The sequence below is a fragment of the Phacochoerus africanus genome, chromosome 14, assembly GCF_016906955.1.
Source record: "Phacochoerus africanus isolate WHEZ1 chromosome 14, ROS_Pafr_v1, whole genome shotgun sequence".
NCBI classification, from domain to species: Eukaryota; Metazoa; Chordata; class Mammalia; order Artiodactyla; family Suidae; genus Phacochoerus; species Phacochoerus africanus.
Genome location: NC_062557.1, coordinates 55,553,440 through 55,567,486, shown reverse-complemented (window position 1 = coordinate 55,567,486; position 14,047 = coordinate 55,553,440). Strand labels below are relative to the sequence as shown.

General features: G+C 45.1%; 1 protein-coding gene across 4 annotated transcripts in view; it reads right to left on the bottom strand.

The window, feature by feature from the left end:
• DNAH9 (dynein axonemal heavy chain 9) overlaps nucleotides 1-14,047 on the bottom strand; it is a 317,109-nt gene that overhangs the window by 225,245 nt on the left and 77,817 nt on the right. For all 4 annotated transcript variants that reach the window (XM_047757317.1, XM_047757315.1, XM_047757318.1 and 1 more), the window contains exons 20-24: nucleotides 10,410-11,280; nucleotides 6,978-7,108; nucleotides 6,512-6,638; nucleotides 1,668-1,820; nucleotides 360-485 (exon numbers count right to left, since the gene is read on the bottom strand). In XM_047757317.1, the coding sequence (XP_047613273.1) occupies nucleotides 360-485; nucleotides 1,668-1,820; nucleotides 6,512-6,638; nucleotides 6,978-7,108; nucleotides 10,410-11,280 (1,408 nt within the window). The remainder of the gene's footprint in view (nucleotides 1-359; nucleotides 486-1,667; nucleotides 1,821-6,511; nucleotides 6,639-6,977; nucleotides 7,109-10,409; nucleotides 11,281-14,047) is intronic.

The following is a 14,047-nucleotide window of genomic DNA, read 5'->3' as shown; positions in this document are numbered from 1 at the left end:
GTAGGTGACTGGCTTCCATGCCAGTCTGTACACTCTGGCTGAGCAGGGTTCTGTGGTCTTGCTTCTCACAGGTGTCTCCTGCACGCAGCCAAGAGCATGGCACATGCAGAGTGGGCTGGTTCCATGAGGTGGTTGCTTACGCTTTCTCCCTGCTACAGCCAATGAGGTCAAAACGGACAGCCCTTAAACCTCCAAGGGAATGGCTGAGTTACGACACGGCTGACCATCCCCCCCGGCCCCCCTGCTGACCCCTTGAAGGCCAGCCTCTCCTGACTGTGCAGCATGAGTGAGCCTGGCAGCCTCAGGAGGCTGAGAGCGAGTGGGGGACGGGGCCCACGAAGGTCTGGTTGGGAGAGCACCTGAGCCGGGTAGTCAAAGAGCCACTGCTCCCTCGGCTTCTCCTCATAGGCAGTTACACCTTCCGTCATCTCATGCCTCACAGTGGCCTTCATGTGAGCGAGCACATGGTTCAACCATATTTCTACCTGGAAGAAGAGCTCGAGGTTAGACACTGGGCTTCTAAGGAGACTGGCTCAGGGTTACATGCTTCCTTCTGCTCAGCCTGACAGAGTGAAGAGCATGGAGCCCCAAGAGGATGCACAACCTCGAAGGCTGCCAGAGGCACAGGGAGACTGTGGTTTGAGTGACGCAGGGTGCTGGTAGGTGAGAACGAGGCTCAGGTGACAACATGGGGATATGCCTGCTGGAACCTGCAGGACGGAGTAGCAGGTCCAGAGCACGTGGGGCTGCCATCCAGAGCTCACATGAGGAAATCTTCATCTGGGTTGAGCTGGGTGTAAATAAGTCAGTGGATTCTCATAACCGTGGCCATGCTGTGTATGGAGACTCAGGCCAGGATTTTATTTCCCAATCAATGCCTTCTGGTCTACAAAAACAACACCCAACATTTGATCCAACCCAAGGTCCTGCTCATGAAACTGAGAAGGTCTATTTTCAGGTGCTAGAATTGCTTTCCAAGATAGAGGTGGGTGAAGGTGGGACTCTGAAAAAGGTCTTTTCCTCGGGTGTTAACTCTGGACTAGATTAGAACCTCAGGGACAAGGCTTTGCTGGGTCATTTAGGACAATGAGCAAGGAAGGGCTTATTCTTCAGTGGCGATGCTGAGAGGTGGGAAGGAGGTGTAAGCGGGGAATGGTCTCATGCTTCATGTTTCCTGAATGACCTGGGAGACGGGGAGGAAGTAGCTCTGGAGCCGGGCGGCAGCTGGCTCTCCACGGGGTGGGGCTGTGAGAGGTGTATTTGTACAGAGAAGCGACCTCTCGGGAATACAGCTGACTTCAAACAGGGAGGATGTCCGTGTCTCAGATTCCCCTGTGGGGTGCTCCAGGGCTTGGCATGCCAAAGTCTCCTGGTGCTGCTAATCATTTTAAAATCCTTTCTTGTTGACCCAGGCAGTTGTTTATGTGCATTTTATCCTCTCTGCAAGGTCTTTGGTTAAGGAAGATATACGGATATTGACATGCGTTCTTCCCAGAGAGAGGAAAGCTGGCCCTGGAAGCTGCTCTGATGTCTGTTCAAGGCAGAGGAACCGGCAGCCCCAGGGCACAGACAGCAGTTCTGGCCCAAGGTCCAAAGGACCATTCTGGAGGCCGACACTGTCGATGCTTGAATGCAGACACTCTAGAGAGAAAGGCCTTTTACCTCACCTGCCCACTGCAGTCACAGGGCTTGCTGAAGGCCACATACTCTCCTTCCTTGCTGTACATGCCCAGACTGATCTTGGTTGGTTTCTCACTGGCGTCTAGCTGGAATTGCATCTTGGCCATATTGTCAAAGAGTTTGGAAAGGTGGCGCTGAACCTATGAAGGAAAACATGTCAAAGTTGTGGAGAGCATGTTCGGGAAGTTACCAGTATTGCTTAGAGGAGTACCATGTGACAACAGTTAGAGTGCTCGGTATGGAACGTTTAGAAGGAAGCTAGGGAGTGATGAGGATGCAACGATGGGAGCTGGCTGCACTGGATGAAAGGGATAGATCTAGCGGGTACCAAGCATTAACTACAAACTAAAGAAGCCACAAAAGTTTGATTGATTTTGGCTTAATCAAGTTCAGATGGGAACAGGTTGGAACAAAGGTGATGGTTAATTCTTAAGACCTCTTCCTAAAAAAAAAAAAAGAAAAAAATACTACTGTGCAGCAGGAGATAAACACAGGATAGCCTGCAGAAGAATGAGAACATGCCTGAACCTGGAGGGTCAAGGGCAGTGGTGACAGTGGCCTGTGGAAGAAGTCACTCAGTTGTAGGAACCACTTTGGTGCAGGAGCCCAACTTCTGGAGGATCCAAAGCCAGGGCCAGCATGCTCACACCAAGCAGAAAGCCTGGCTGTGCTGGAGCGTCTTCCTAGCATGGCATCTCATGATACAGAGGCCCTTTACAGTGACATCCAGGCCAGTAATTCTAGGAGGGATGTTAGACTGACCCACAGGTGAGAGGAACAGCAGATGAGGGAGAAACAATAAATAGAAAGCTGCCGTTGGTAGAGTTTGTTTGAAATGCAAGGGACTGCTGGTACCCTGAGCTGCAACCCTTAAACCCTTTATTTTTTTTTTAAGTCCGTACCTGCAGTGTATAGAAGTTCCCAGGCTAGGGGTGGAATCGGAGCTACAGCTGCCGGCCTGAACCAAAGCCACAGCATCCCAGGATCCGAGCCACGTCTGAAACCTGCACCACAGCTCTTGGCAACACCAGATTGTGACCCACTGAGAGAGGCCAGGAATCAAACCCAGCACCCTCACGGATACTAGTCAGATTCGTTTCCAGTGCACCATGATGGGAACTCCCTAACCCCTTAAAGTTCCAAAAATGAGTTCTCTAGCTTATGAGATGAGAGGAAAAACTCTAAGAGTACTGAAGATATACATTAGACACCTCAATAAAGGAAACAGAAGTGTTTTATGAAAAATATCACCTTGTTTTGTTTTCAATTAAATGAAAGAAACATGAACTCTATAAAATATGAGGTAAAAAATAAGAAGAGCTGGTAGAGAGAAACAGGGAAATCAACAAATGAAGGACACAGCACTTTCATAACAATATTAGCAACACAAAAGGACCAAATTAACATACACATTAAATATGGTGGATAAACTTGGGAAACCACAGAAGAATGCCAAGGAAGAGGACTAGTAAGAGAAAAAAATATATATGAATACATGCAAATAGGTATGAAAAGAAGAAGATAATAATCTCAACTTATGGAAATACAATGTACCTGAGGGGGAAAATTATCCAAAAATCTGGAATAGAAATACTATGTAAAAACACACTGAAAGAAAACTTTTTCAAGAGAGTGAAAGCCCCAGTTTTCAGACAGAAAAACAAAACAAAACAAAACCTCACCATGGGTTAGAAAAATTAACAAAATAAAGCAAGTATCTAAACATACAGACATTTTCAAAAATTAAGATTTCATTTAAATTTTGGGGTGTTCCTGTTATGGCTCAGCAGATTATGAACCCTACTAGTATCCATAAGGATGTGGGTTAAGGATCCATCGTTGCTGTGAGCTGTGGTGTAGGTCACAGATACAGCTCTGATCCTGCATTGCTGCGGCTGTGGTGTAGGCTGGAAGTTGTAGCTCCAATTCGACCTCTAAGTTGGGAACTTCCATATGCTGCAGGTGCAGCCCTAAAAAGCAAAAAAAAAAAGAAGAAGATTTAACTTAAATTTTGATCTCTACAGAAATCCAAATAGAAAGAAATTAAGCTAGAAAGGTTTAAAAAAAAAAAAGAAAAAGCAGGTCGGCCTCAGATGACTTCTTCAGGGTTATGTTTCAGGGGCTTGAAGGCAAACTGCTGTGACCCATGACTTACAATCCCAACCATCCAATCGCTCACATGTGAAAGCCACAGAGTCAGGGATATAGAAGGAATTGGGAATTACTCTGTCATGCTTCATCTTTGGGGGCAGAGGTCAGGTGGAGACTAATTAAGATTTACTCAAGCCATGTGAAAAAAAAATAAGTATTTAAGAGTGAGTGATTCATGTAAAAGGTATAAAAGATCTGGCAATGATCTCTAACCCCCTCCCATATAGGAATTAATGAAATACAGTTATGAAACAGAGTGCCAATGTAATAAATATTTCAACTCCACCATGCCTGGGCTACTTCGGAACTCCTTCGAGCTATAGAAAAAAGAAGGGCTTTAATGGTCGGGGACAGTCTCTCTTTAGGACTTGCTTCTCACCAATAAGCCAAAAGTATCATTTCAAAAAGTAAGGAAGTTAGGTAATGACAAAGATGGAAAATTTGGGCATGGGTGCCATCTTTTGGCTCTGTTGGAGAAGCTCTCATCCCTTGCTGGTGATGATGCAAGAGGACCTAACTCCTCGGGGGCGGCGGGAGACTAAGGAAGCATCTAATATGACATTTACCCTTTGACCCAGCAACATCACTTCTAAGGATTTACCTTAAAGATAGACCTCCAATCATACAAAGCCTAAAGTTATCCGATGCCACATTATTTGTAACTTCAAAACAGCATAAACAACCTATGGCCAAACTATAGTATATTAGTCCACGGAGTATGATGCAGATACAAACAACAAAAACAACAACAACAACAACAAGGGAGATACCTTTGAACTGATAGGGAGTGACATGGAATGACTTCCAGGATATATAAGGATGAAAAAATAAAAGCATTATGAAAACAAGTATTTGGCGTATGCTATCTTTTGTGTAAGAAAGGAGGGTGAAAAATGCACATGTACAAATGTTAATGCACATCTGCTTAGTTTTGCAAAAATAAACATAGGAAAGATAAACCAGAAACTAATGGAACTGGTTACCTACAGTGGGAGGAGGGGGTGGTGATGCTCTGGACAGAACGGGGGAAGGAGAGACACTTCTCACATGTCTCTTTGCATCGCTTCTTGGAATTCTATATATTCAATTAAATCAGCAAGGACAGGAAACAGTTAAAATAGAAAGCAAAAAGAAATAAATGAATCCAGCTGTACTTCAAATAAGTGACAAAATCACATTGAAGGTGGAAAAGAACTCATTCAAGTAACTTCTGAACACAGTTCAGAATGACTTCCTGTTCTCAGTCTAAGTCTCAGTCTAAGGAAAATAACAGAACTACAAGCGAATCTTGAACTCTTCTTTGGGTGGAAAGCTAAAGGATGACAGAGCAGAGACAACATCCCTCCTTCCTATCAGTCATTTTGAGACTCACACTCTACTGTCCATAGCAGAGGTTCTCAAGGTGTGGTCCTCGGACCGGCAGTAGCACTTGGGAATCCTTGGACACACAGATTCTCCAGCCCCATCCAGATGTGTAAAGTCAGGAACTCTGGGGGTCGGGTCTAGGAATCTATTTTTAAAAGCCTTCTAAGTGATTTTAATGCACTTTTATGTTTGAGAACCGCTGTCTACAGTTCAATACCAATAGCGCTTCCATCAGGAGATACACAATGTATGTGCATATGTGTAGTTTTTTTTCTTGAAATATGGCTGACTTACAATATTACATCACATTATTTCAGATGTACAACACAGTGATTCCATATTATTATAGATTATACACCAAATTTATCATAATATTATTGACTATACTCCCTGTGCTGTACATTTCACCTCTATGACTTATTGCTTCTGTAACTGGTAGTTTGTACTTCTTAATCCCCTTCATCTATTTTGCCCATCCCCCATCCCCTCCCTCCTCTGGAAACCATTAGTTTGCTCTCTGTATCTGTGAATCTGTTTTTACTGTATTATATTTGTACACTTATTTTGCTTTTTTAATTTCCACTTACAAATAAAAACAGATGAATGGATAAAGAAGATGTGGTACACAGACATAATGGAATATTACTCAGCCATTAAAAAGAATGAAATCTCGCCATTTGCAGCAACATGAAAGGACCTGGAGGGTATAATGCTAAATAGGATAAGTGAGGCAAAGACAGGTACTTTAATATTAAAAAAAAATTGTAACACAATAGACTTCTACTTTACAGATGAGGAAAGCATGTCACAATTAAGTGATATACCCCAAATTTATGGGTAATGAGTGGCTAGAACCAGGGGCTAGAACTGCAAATCTGGGATCCTCACATATACTCATAAACCTCAATGTCCCATTAATACAACTTTCAATCTCATTGCTCCATGGAAATTTTAGCTATTACTTTGGACTGCTTATTTACTGCATCTCTCTTCAGAATCACATCAAAGGCATTCTCGTAAAGGCTTAGTTCCATCCATCTTTGCTATCCTCAAAGCTTCTCCAACTCTAGGGAGTAACAGCCACTGATGGGCTGGGGGCTGGGGGCTGGGGGCTGGGGGCTGGGGGCTGGGGGCATCCAGAGAATCAGCAATGGTGGAAGCAAAGTAGAGCTAAGGTTAGGGATGCTGTTGATGGCAGCACAGGTCTGAAATACACACACTGCCAGAGAGAGGAGGCATAACGGGGAACCTGAAACTCTCCTGAAGACTCTCCTCAGTCTTTCTGGCTGTTTCTACAAGCACTCCCCCAGCTTACCTGTTGTGGGGCTGTGCCGTTAGAAAGGATGTCTAACAGATCAGAAGAGGAGAGAAAGTAAAACCGAGGGAAGGCAAGCCTTTTGGTATCCAGGTACTCCGCCAGAGCCTTCTCACACAGATACAATCTGAGGGAACACAGAATTTCCTCATTAGCTTTGCCTACATTCAGAGGCATGTAGACGTTATCTAAATGCAAACAAGGGAGACATATGGATTGCATGCAGAAGTCATGCGTGCATGGAACATGTATGTGCAAACATCCTCACTGGTGCTTTTCCACCAGAATAAACATCTCTAATAATACCGCCTATTATGAGCACACAGGCAAATCAAAGCACACAGGCAGACATGCTGATGGACTCCCGCCCTTGGGCAGTTAAGTAAGGTAAGGATCTCAGAGACAGAGGGGGAAGGAAGCACTGCCTCCCCCTCCATCACAAAAGGGGCTGCACACAGACCGTCACCTGCTCTGGATATCTTCCAGTTTCTCGTAGAGACCTGATTTGTTGGTGGCTTCCACGACATTTGGAGTTTTCTGAGCATCATAAGCTATCTGTTTAAAGTCAATGTCAATGCCTTCAAATCTTGCAGAATCCTGCAAATAAAAATGTGGAAAAAATTAACTATCACTACCTTCAGGTCCAAGAAGTTACATTCATGTATTGTCTGTTTTTGAAATCTGTTCCTAGGTTGTCTAACACAGAGATTAGCCTCAAAGAAGGAAATACCTTTAGCGTGAAACAGGGGTTCTCAAACATTTTCTTCTTAAAAACCTCTTTATGCTTTGAAAAGTTATTGAAGAGTGGAGAGAACTTTTGTTTATGTAGGTAATATTGTATCTACCAATGTATCTTCTATATTAGAAGTTGAGAAATTTAAAAAAGTATATTTGTCAGAGTTCCCACTGTGGCATAGTGGGTTAAGAAACTGACTGCAGCCACTAAGGTTGCTACAGAGGTGCAGGTTTGGTCCCCAGGCTGATGCAGTGGGTTAAAGATCTGGCATTGTCACAGCTGCAGCTCAGATTCAATACCTGTTCCAGGAGCTTCCATATGCATAGATTAATAGCACTTTTTAATCTAAAATAATTACATTTTCCAAAACAATATAAATTAAAGAAAAAAGTGGCATGAGTTCTTTTTTTTTTTTAATTTATTTGGCCATGCCCATGGCATAAGAAGTTCCTGGGCCAAGGTTCAAACCCATGCCACAGCAGTGACAATACTGAATCCTTAACTGCTATGCCACCAAGGAACTCCTCGCCTTTTTTTTTTTCTTTTTAATTTTGGCAAATCTTTTCAATGTCTGACTTAGAAGATGGCCAGATTCTCTTCTCCGCTTCTGCATCCAATCTGTTATGATATCACATCATGTAGCTTCTGGAAAACTCCACTGTACATTTGTGGAAGAATGACTTTAAAAGGAAAATACCAGTATTTTAGCATTATTTTTAAGAAAGTTTGGACCCGGAGAATCTCCTGGAAACATCTCAGGGGTTACCAGACCACACTTTGAGAATTGTTGGCATAAAATATTGAATTCCTAAGTCAGGAAGACGGTGGCTCCAATGTTCATTCTGGGTCTGTGCAAAAGTTAATACAGCCAAAGTAAGTGTTTCTGCAGCAAATGTGCTACTATGATGTCAAAGTTAATTAGATATTATCATTCCCCCCTAACACACACCCTTCACAGTATTGGTGAAATGACTGGGACAATAAAAATGCAAAGCACTTTAGCCCAATAACTGGCACCTGGTGAGAACTTGTGTTATTATTACATAACAACCATAGTGGTATGTGCTGTGTGCACTGTTTTTTTTTTTTTTTTGGTCTTTTTGTTGTTGTTGTTGTTGCTATTTCTTGGGCCGCTCCCGCGGCATATGGAGGTTCCCAGGCTAGGGGTCCAATCGGAGCTGTAGCCACCGGCCTACGCCAGAGCCACAGCAGTGCGGGATCTGAGCCACGGCTGCAACCTACACCACGGCTCACGGCAACGCCAGATCGTTAACCCACTGAGCAAGGGCAGGGATCGAACCCGCAACCTCATGGTTCCTAGTCGGATTCGTTAACCACTGCGCCACGACGGGAACTCCCACTGTTTTAATTCACTTCCTAAGTGGGGACTAGTATTAGCCTCAGTTTACATATGGGAAAACCAAGGCACTGAGAAGTTAAGTAACTTTCCTTTGGGTCCTGCAGCTGTGAGGCGGAGAGTGAAGACTGTAACTGGGCGGCCAGGCCCAATTTGCTGGGACCTCTGTGACCCATGCCACTCTCCCAAGATTTAAAAACAAGAGGGTGAGGTGAAGTAAATTACAATTTCTCCTCAGTGAGTTATTTTATGCCAGGTTATAGACATATAGGAAATAACTGACACAAATGTTTGAATAGAAAATTGTAATTACACTGAGAGCAATTGTGTAAAAACATGTATATACGTGAACAAAATTTGGGAAATAGTCATAATGAATCAAATTATTTACTAGCTCGGGTGTAAGATCATGACTGATTTTACTGTATTTCAGAACTGTCTTTGTTACCATATTGTTAATACGAAGGAAATAAATGGGAGTTCCCATTGTGGCTCAGTGGAAACGAATCTGACTAGTATCCGTGAGGATGCAGGTTTGATCCCTGGCCTTGCTCAGTGGGTTAAGGGTCCGGCGTTGCCATGAGCCATGGTGTAGGTCACAGACGCAGCTCGGATCTGGCATTGCTGTGGCTGTGGCGTAGGCCAGCAGCTGCAGCTCCAATTTGACCCCTAGCCTGGGAACCTCCATATGCTGCAGGTGCAGCCCTAAAAAGACTAAAGACAAAAAAAAAAAAAGAAAGAAAGAAAATAAATGTATTTACATGTTTTACACATAAACCTCAGAGGTTAATAATATGAATTCTTTATTACACTTTGAATTGAAAGTTCTCAAATGTCTCCTTTAAAGCATCTACCAAAGTCTCCCCCTACGTCCTCACTCCCATCTCATTAAAACTGCCCTTCTTTAATCACTAGCTTCGGAGATAAATAAAATCTTATTCAGTTTCGCTTAATGACAACAGCTGCAGCAGAATTGTTTTCCATTATTTCTCATTGCAAATGTACAACCTTTAATCTGCACTATTACATTTAATATGCTTTTGTGGGATGAGCTGGAAAAATATCATGTTTTGATAGAATGTGCTGTAACTTTGAAACAAGGTCTGGACAACATGTGACATTTTGGAATCAAACTAATTTGTAAGCAAAGAACTCACTGTGCTGAGGGATAAGGAAGACGTCTGCAATTTTTTTTTTTTTTCAGTGAATTAGAGTCCACTGAGAGAAGGTAGATTAATGGCACATTAATTAGGACAAAGTTGAAGGTGCAAGCCACTACAGGAAAGGTAGTAATGAGAAGAAAGCATATTTTAGAGAAATTCCTGGTTTAGTGTTTAGCTGAAGACTGGTATTTCGCCTGCTGGTGCAGGCCAGGAGTTTATAGGATGGCTCGCTGCAGAGAGGGAACTGAGTTTGCCTGGGAACGATGCTCCCTCCCAATCGACACCTGCACTGTAATTACGTGTGGAGCAACCCAAGAGCAGCTCATACTATGACCTCCTCTCTCCTGTACGCTTTTTGCTGGTCCCTAAAAGCAGATCCTCCTTGCTTTTTGCTGGTCCCTAAAAGCAGATCTTCCTTTCTCTCCCACGCACCTACGAACACACTGACTGGTGTGCACTTCACTTTCTCCCTTTTCCTCTGCCTGACTTTTGGTGGCTTCTAAGGTCCACGTTTCTCGGAGGTGCCCTTAAGTGAGGCCAGAGCAGGGAGGCAGAGAAGGAAAGGTCTAGAGGCTCGGGAACGGGGGGTCGGCCCTTGACTTGGGGAAGGAGCAGAGGGAGCAGGATTTCCTTAGCTGGTACCTGGGGCAGCTGAGCCCGGATATCTTCAGATCCAATGAATATGCTTTCTAGATGAGACCATGTGCGCTGCACGTCAAACCAGATGGAGATGACAGCATCGGCCGTGGACAGCTTCTTCTGCCAGCCCGACACTTCCTCCAGGAAGAAAGCAATGTACTTGGACATCATCAGGGTCTGAAGTTGGACTTGGTTTTCCTCCAGAACCTCGATGAGGTCCTCGTCGGACCGCAGCAGGGGCACTCGGGTCCGTGGGTGGGGCTCGTACTGGAATTCCATGCCAACCCAGGTGGTCTGCAGCTCCTCTAAGATCTTCTCCATGCCCATCTCTTTCACGGCTTTGTCCACGATGCCCCGGACCTCGTCCTCAAAGTGGTGCAGCTGGAGCTGCAGGAGGTGGGCCAGGGTGGTGCCCTCGTCCATGGTGAAGCTCACCCCCGTGGCCTGCATCAGCTGCCTCCAGTGTCGCCCCCGGACGGCTGGATTCTGCAACTCAGCCACGGCCCTCAGGGAGCTCAGGGTGTTCAACACCGTGCTTTCCAGGCCTGTGAAGGCCTCCCAGGCCCTGACCTCCTTATCCAGGTTCCGGATGTGCCTGGCAAACCGTCTGCACTCCAAGTCCAGGGCCTCTACGTTGATGTCCCTCCATGGGGTGGTCTCCCAGGCGTGGATACTGGAAGTCACCATCCCGATGGTGTCCCAGAGCTCCTTCAGCTGGCAGGCCTCCTTCCTGCACTGCCTCAGCTGCTTATAATCGGGGACGCCGACTTCGAACAAGCTGGCAGATTCAGAAATGGAGGCCATGGTGGATTCCATCTGCTGGATTTCCATGTGCCTGGCATCCAGCATCTGATGAGGGTCAGTGCTATCAAACCTACAAAAGACAATGTTTTCCCTTTAGAAGAAGAGCACACAGGGTCATTTCCTAAAATTTTACCAGCGTTACAGCAGTTCCAATCTTTAAATTCTTAGTATTTGAGCAAAGAGCAGGGACTTTCACCAAAGCCTGGGAAGAAAAGACATTCAGGGTGGGTTGGGGTGGGATGAGCATAACCAGCTGGAGGAACGCCATGTTTGGATCCATTCTCCACATCTGAGAAGGTAATAAAAATACTCTCACCCGCCACCCTACCCCAACCGGGAAATATGCCCTCGTCCAAGCTGCCTTTGGACCCTGCTTCCATAGGGTGGCCCTGGACCACTTGACACAAGAGCACTGTCCAATTACTGCAGATGCTGTGAAGGCAAAGCTCCTGCAAGGAGCTACTCGCAGTGGGTGGTCAGTAAGTGAGAGAGTCCAACCCTGACCCACTCTGGCACTGCTCCCTCTAGGGCAGTGGCTCCCAGACTTAGCTGCATCTTAGAATCTCCTGGAAGCTTCAAACGACCTCTATGCCCAGGCTGCTCCCTAAAGGACTGAACCAGAATCCTTGGGGACGGGACCTAGGCAAGAGCATTTTTCAAACTCCCCAGGTGATTCTGACATGCCTTCTCTGGGGTGAGGCTCATGCTAATGGCCTGCATCACCTCCGAGGAACAGTGCCTCCAGGTTTGAGAACCGCTGAGAGGGGCCCTGACATCTGCACACAAAGCCCTGTGCTGTGTGGCTTTCCTGCCCAGAATGCCCGCATCAGGCTCCACATCCCTGAGTACTTGCTTCAAGCTGCCCCTGATCTCCTGCGTCCTGTGGCAGCCTCTGCTTCTGGACTGGACTCCTATCAGCACTACATGGAACTTCACGGTTTTAGATCCCATTTCCTCCTCCTCTTCCCTGGGTGCTCAGGGCCCCCACTGCTGCTCCCGATCTTCATCAGATGAACCTACTTTACGCTGCTGCCCCTGCAAACTGCATCCCTGACAGCCTCTCCTCCAAATAAGAACTATCCATGCAAAGGGACACACATGGGCCAGGAGGATCCAAATTCACGTTCAAGAAGCCTTTCATTTTCCTCCCCCAGACTCCCTTATCCCTTCTTCCCATCCCAGTCTCAGGTTTTCTGGTTTCTCTGTGCTTGCAGGGATAGATATTGGGAATACCGTGACTGAGTGTGATCAGCACGTTTCTCTAAAATCAGAAGAAGCTTCATGGGGTTCATCATAAAGGAGAAATTGAGAGGAAAGTAGTGATTCGAGAATTGGCCATTTCCTCCAATCACATGTGCGTGTACGTGGGTGCGTGTGTGCATTGGCTGGTGGGTGGGGTACAGAGGGGAGGGAAAAGGAAGAGGATGACATGCAAACTCTTTTCTTGAGCTGCCTCTTGTCTCAGTTATCTTTGGAAATATTTGACTTGACGGATGGAAAGTAATCCTAATTAAAGTCATTTACCTGAACCGCTCACCACTTAAGCCCAATTACCACGCAACACAATAACAGTTATGCATACCATTAAATCAGTGTCAGATTAACTTTGACGCTTGCTATGTTTGATTCCCACTTGTTCCATCTAAACAGTTTTGGCTCGTGTGCTCTGGTTGTGGATTTTCACCTTAAGAGAACGAGATCGAACGTCATCCCATGACTCCACCACTGCCCAGCCCCCAAGTGTTTCAGGCTGGGTTGGGGTTCTGAGTCAGAGGGCCCTTCGTCTACGTAGGCATGAAGCTTTCTATTCCATGAGAGTGGTGGGAAAAGAAAGAGAGAGAAAGAGATGCGACATCCTCATGCCAAGTGGGCCAGGAAGAGAGATTAACAAGCATGAAAGTTCCTTCTACATAATCTTTCAAAAGACTAATTGTTGGAATGTGTTGGTTCTACTTTTTATCTTGACTAGAGTGAACTTGGAAAATGAACTTAGCTTCTTGGTGTTAGTATACACCAGACGAATTCTAAAAGCCCATTTTCTATTTATTAAAGGCGTATAATTCAGGAATATTAGGTAAGCTAGGAGCTATCAGAGTTTGAGAGGTGGACACAGACGATAATAAATGATCTTCCTAACTGTTCTTTCCTCAGCTCACCTGAACATCCTTGAATCAATATTGGTTTCTCAAATACTTGTAAGAGGTGATCATGTGTCAAACTTATTCCAAACTTCATTTGCCCTGTGGCATAATTTTTGTTTATAGTTTAAATTTGTGGACGTTCATTTCCTACAGCTGAGCACACATAAAAGTTAATTTGACCTAAGCAGCGGAAGGAACCTCTAGACGGGAGAGAAGGGAACCCTGTTCCTGTTTCAAAGCTCTAGTGCAAACTGTCAGGATATTCATAGACCTGATTAATGTGCCTCATAAACTTGAAGCAGTTCTCCAAAGCCTGGGGGAACAATACAGCATGAGAACAAGAAAGTAATAGGAGGGCAAAGGGTGTAGTTCGTCTTTGAAACTGAAATTATGATGCAAAAGTATTTTAATCTGAAAGAGAAATGCCTAGAAAGTCTGGATGAATAAAAGTATAATTAAGAGAAATGGAAATACGGTGCCCATGTGCATGATTTTGGAAAAAGTAAGGATTTGGGCCTGACCTAGACATGGGGAAGGGGAAAGAGGGGAACAAGTGACCTGAATGAATCCTTGGGAAGCAAGAGGCTGCTGAATGTCAACCTCAGCACCACACCTATAGGCCCGAGGGATAGTGACACGCCTCTGCTTGATACTGAACAGGTACCATAAAACTCAGCATGTCCCCTCTGAGCTGGG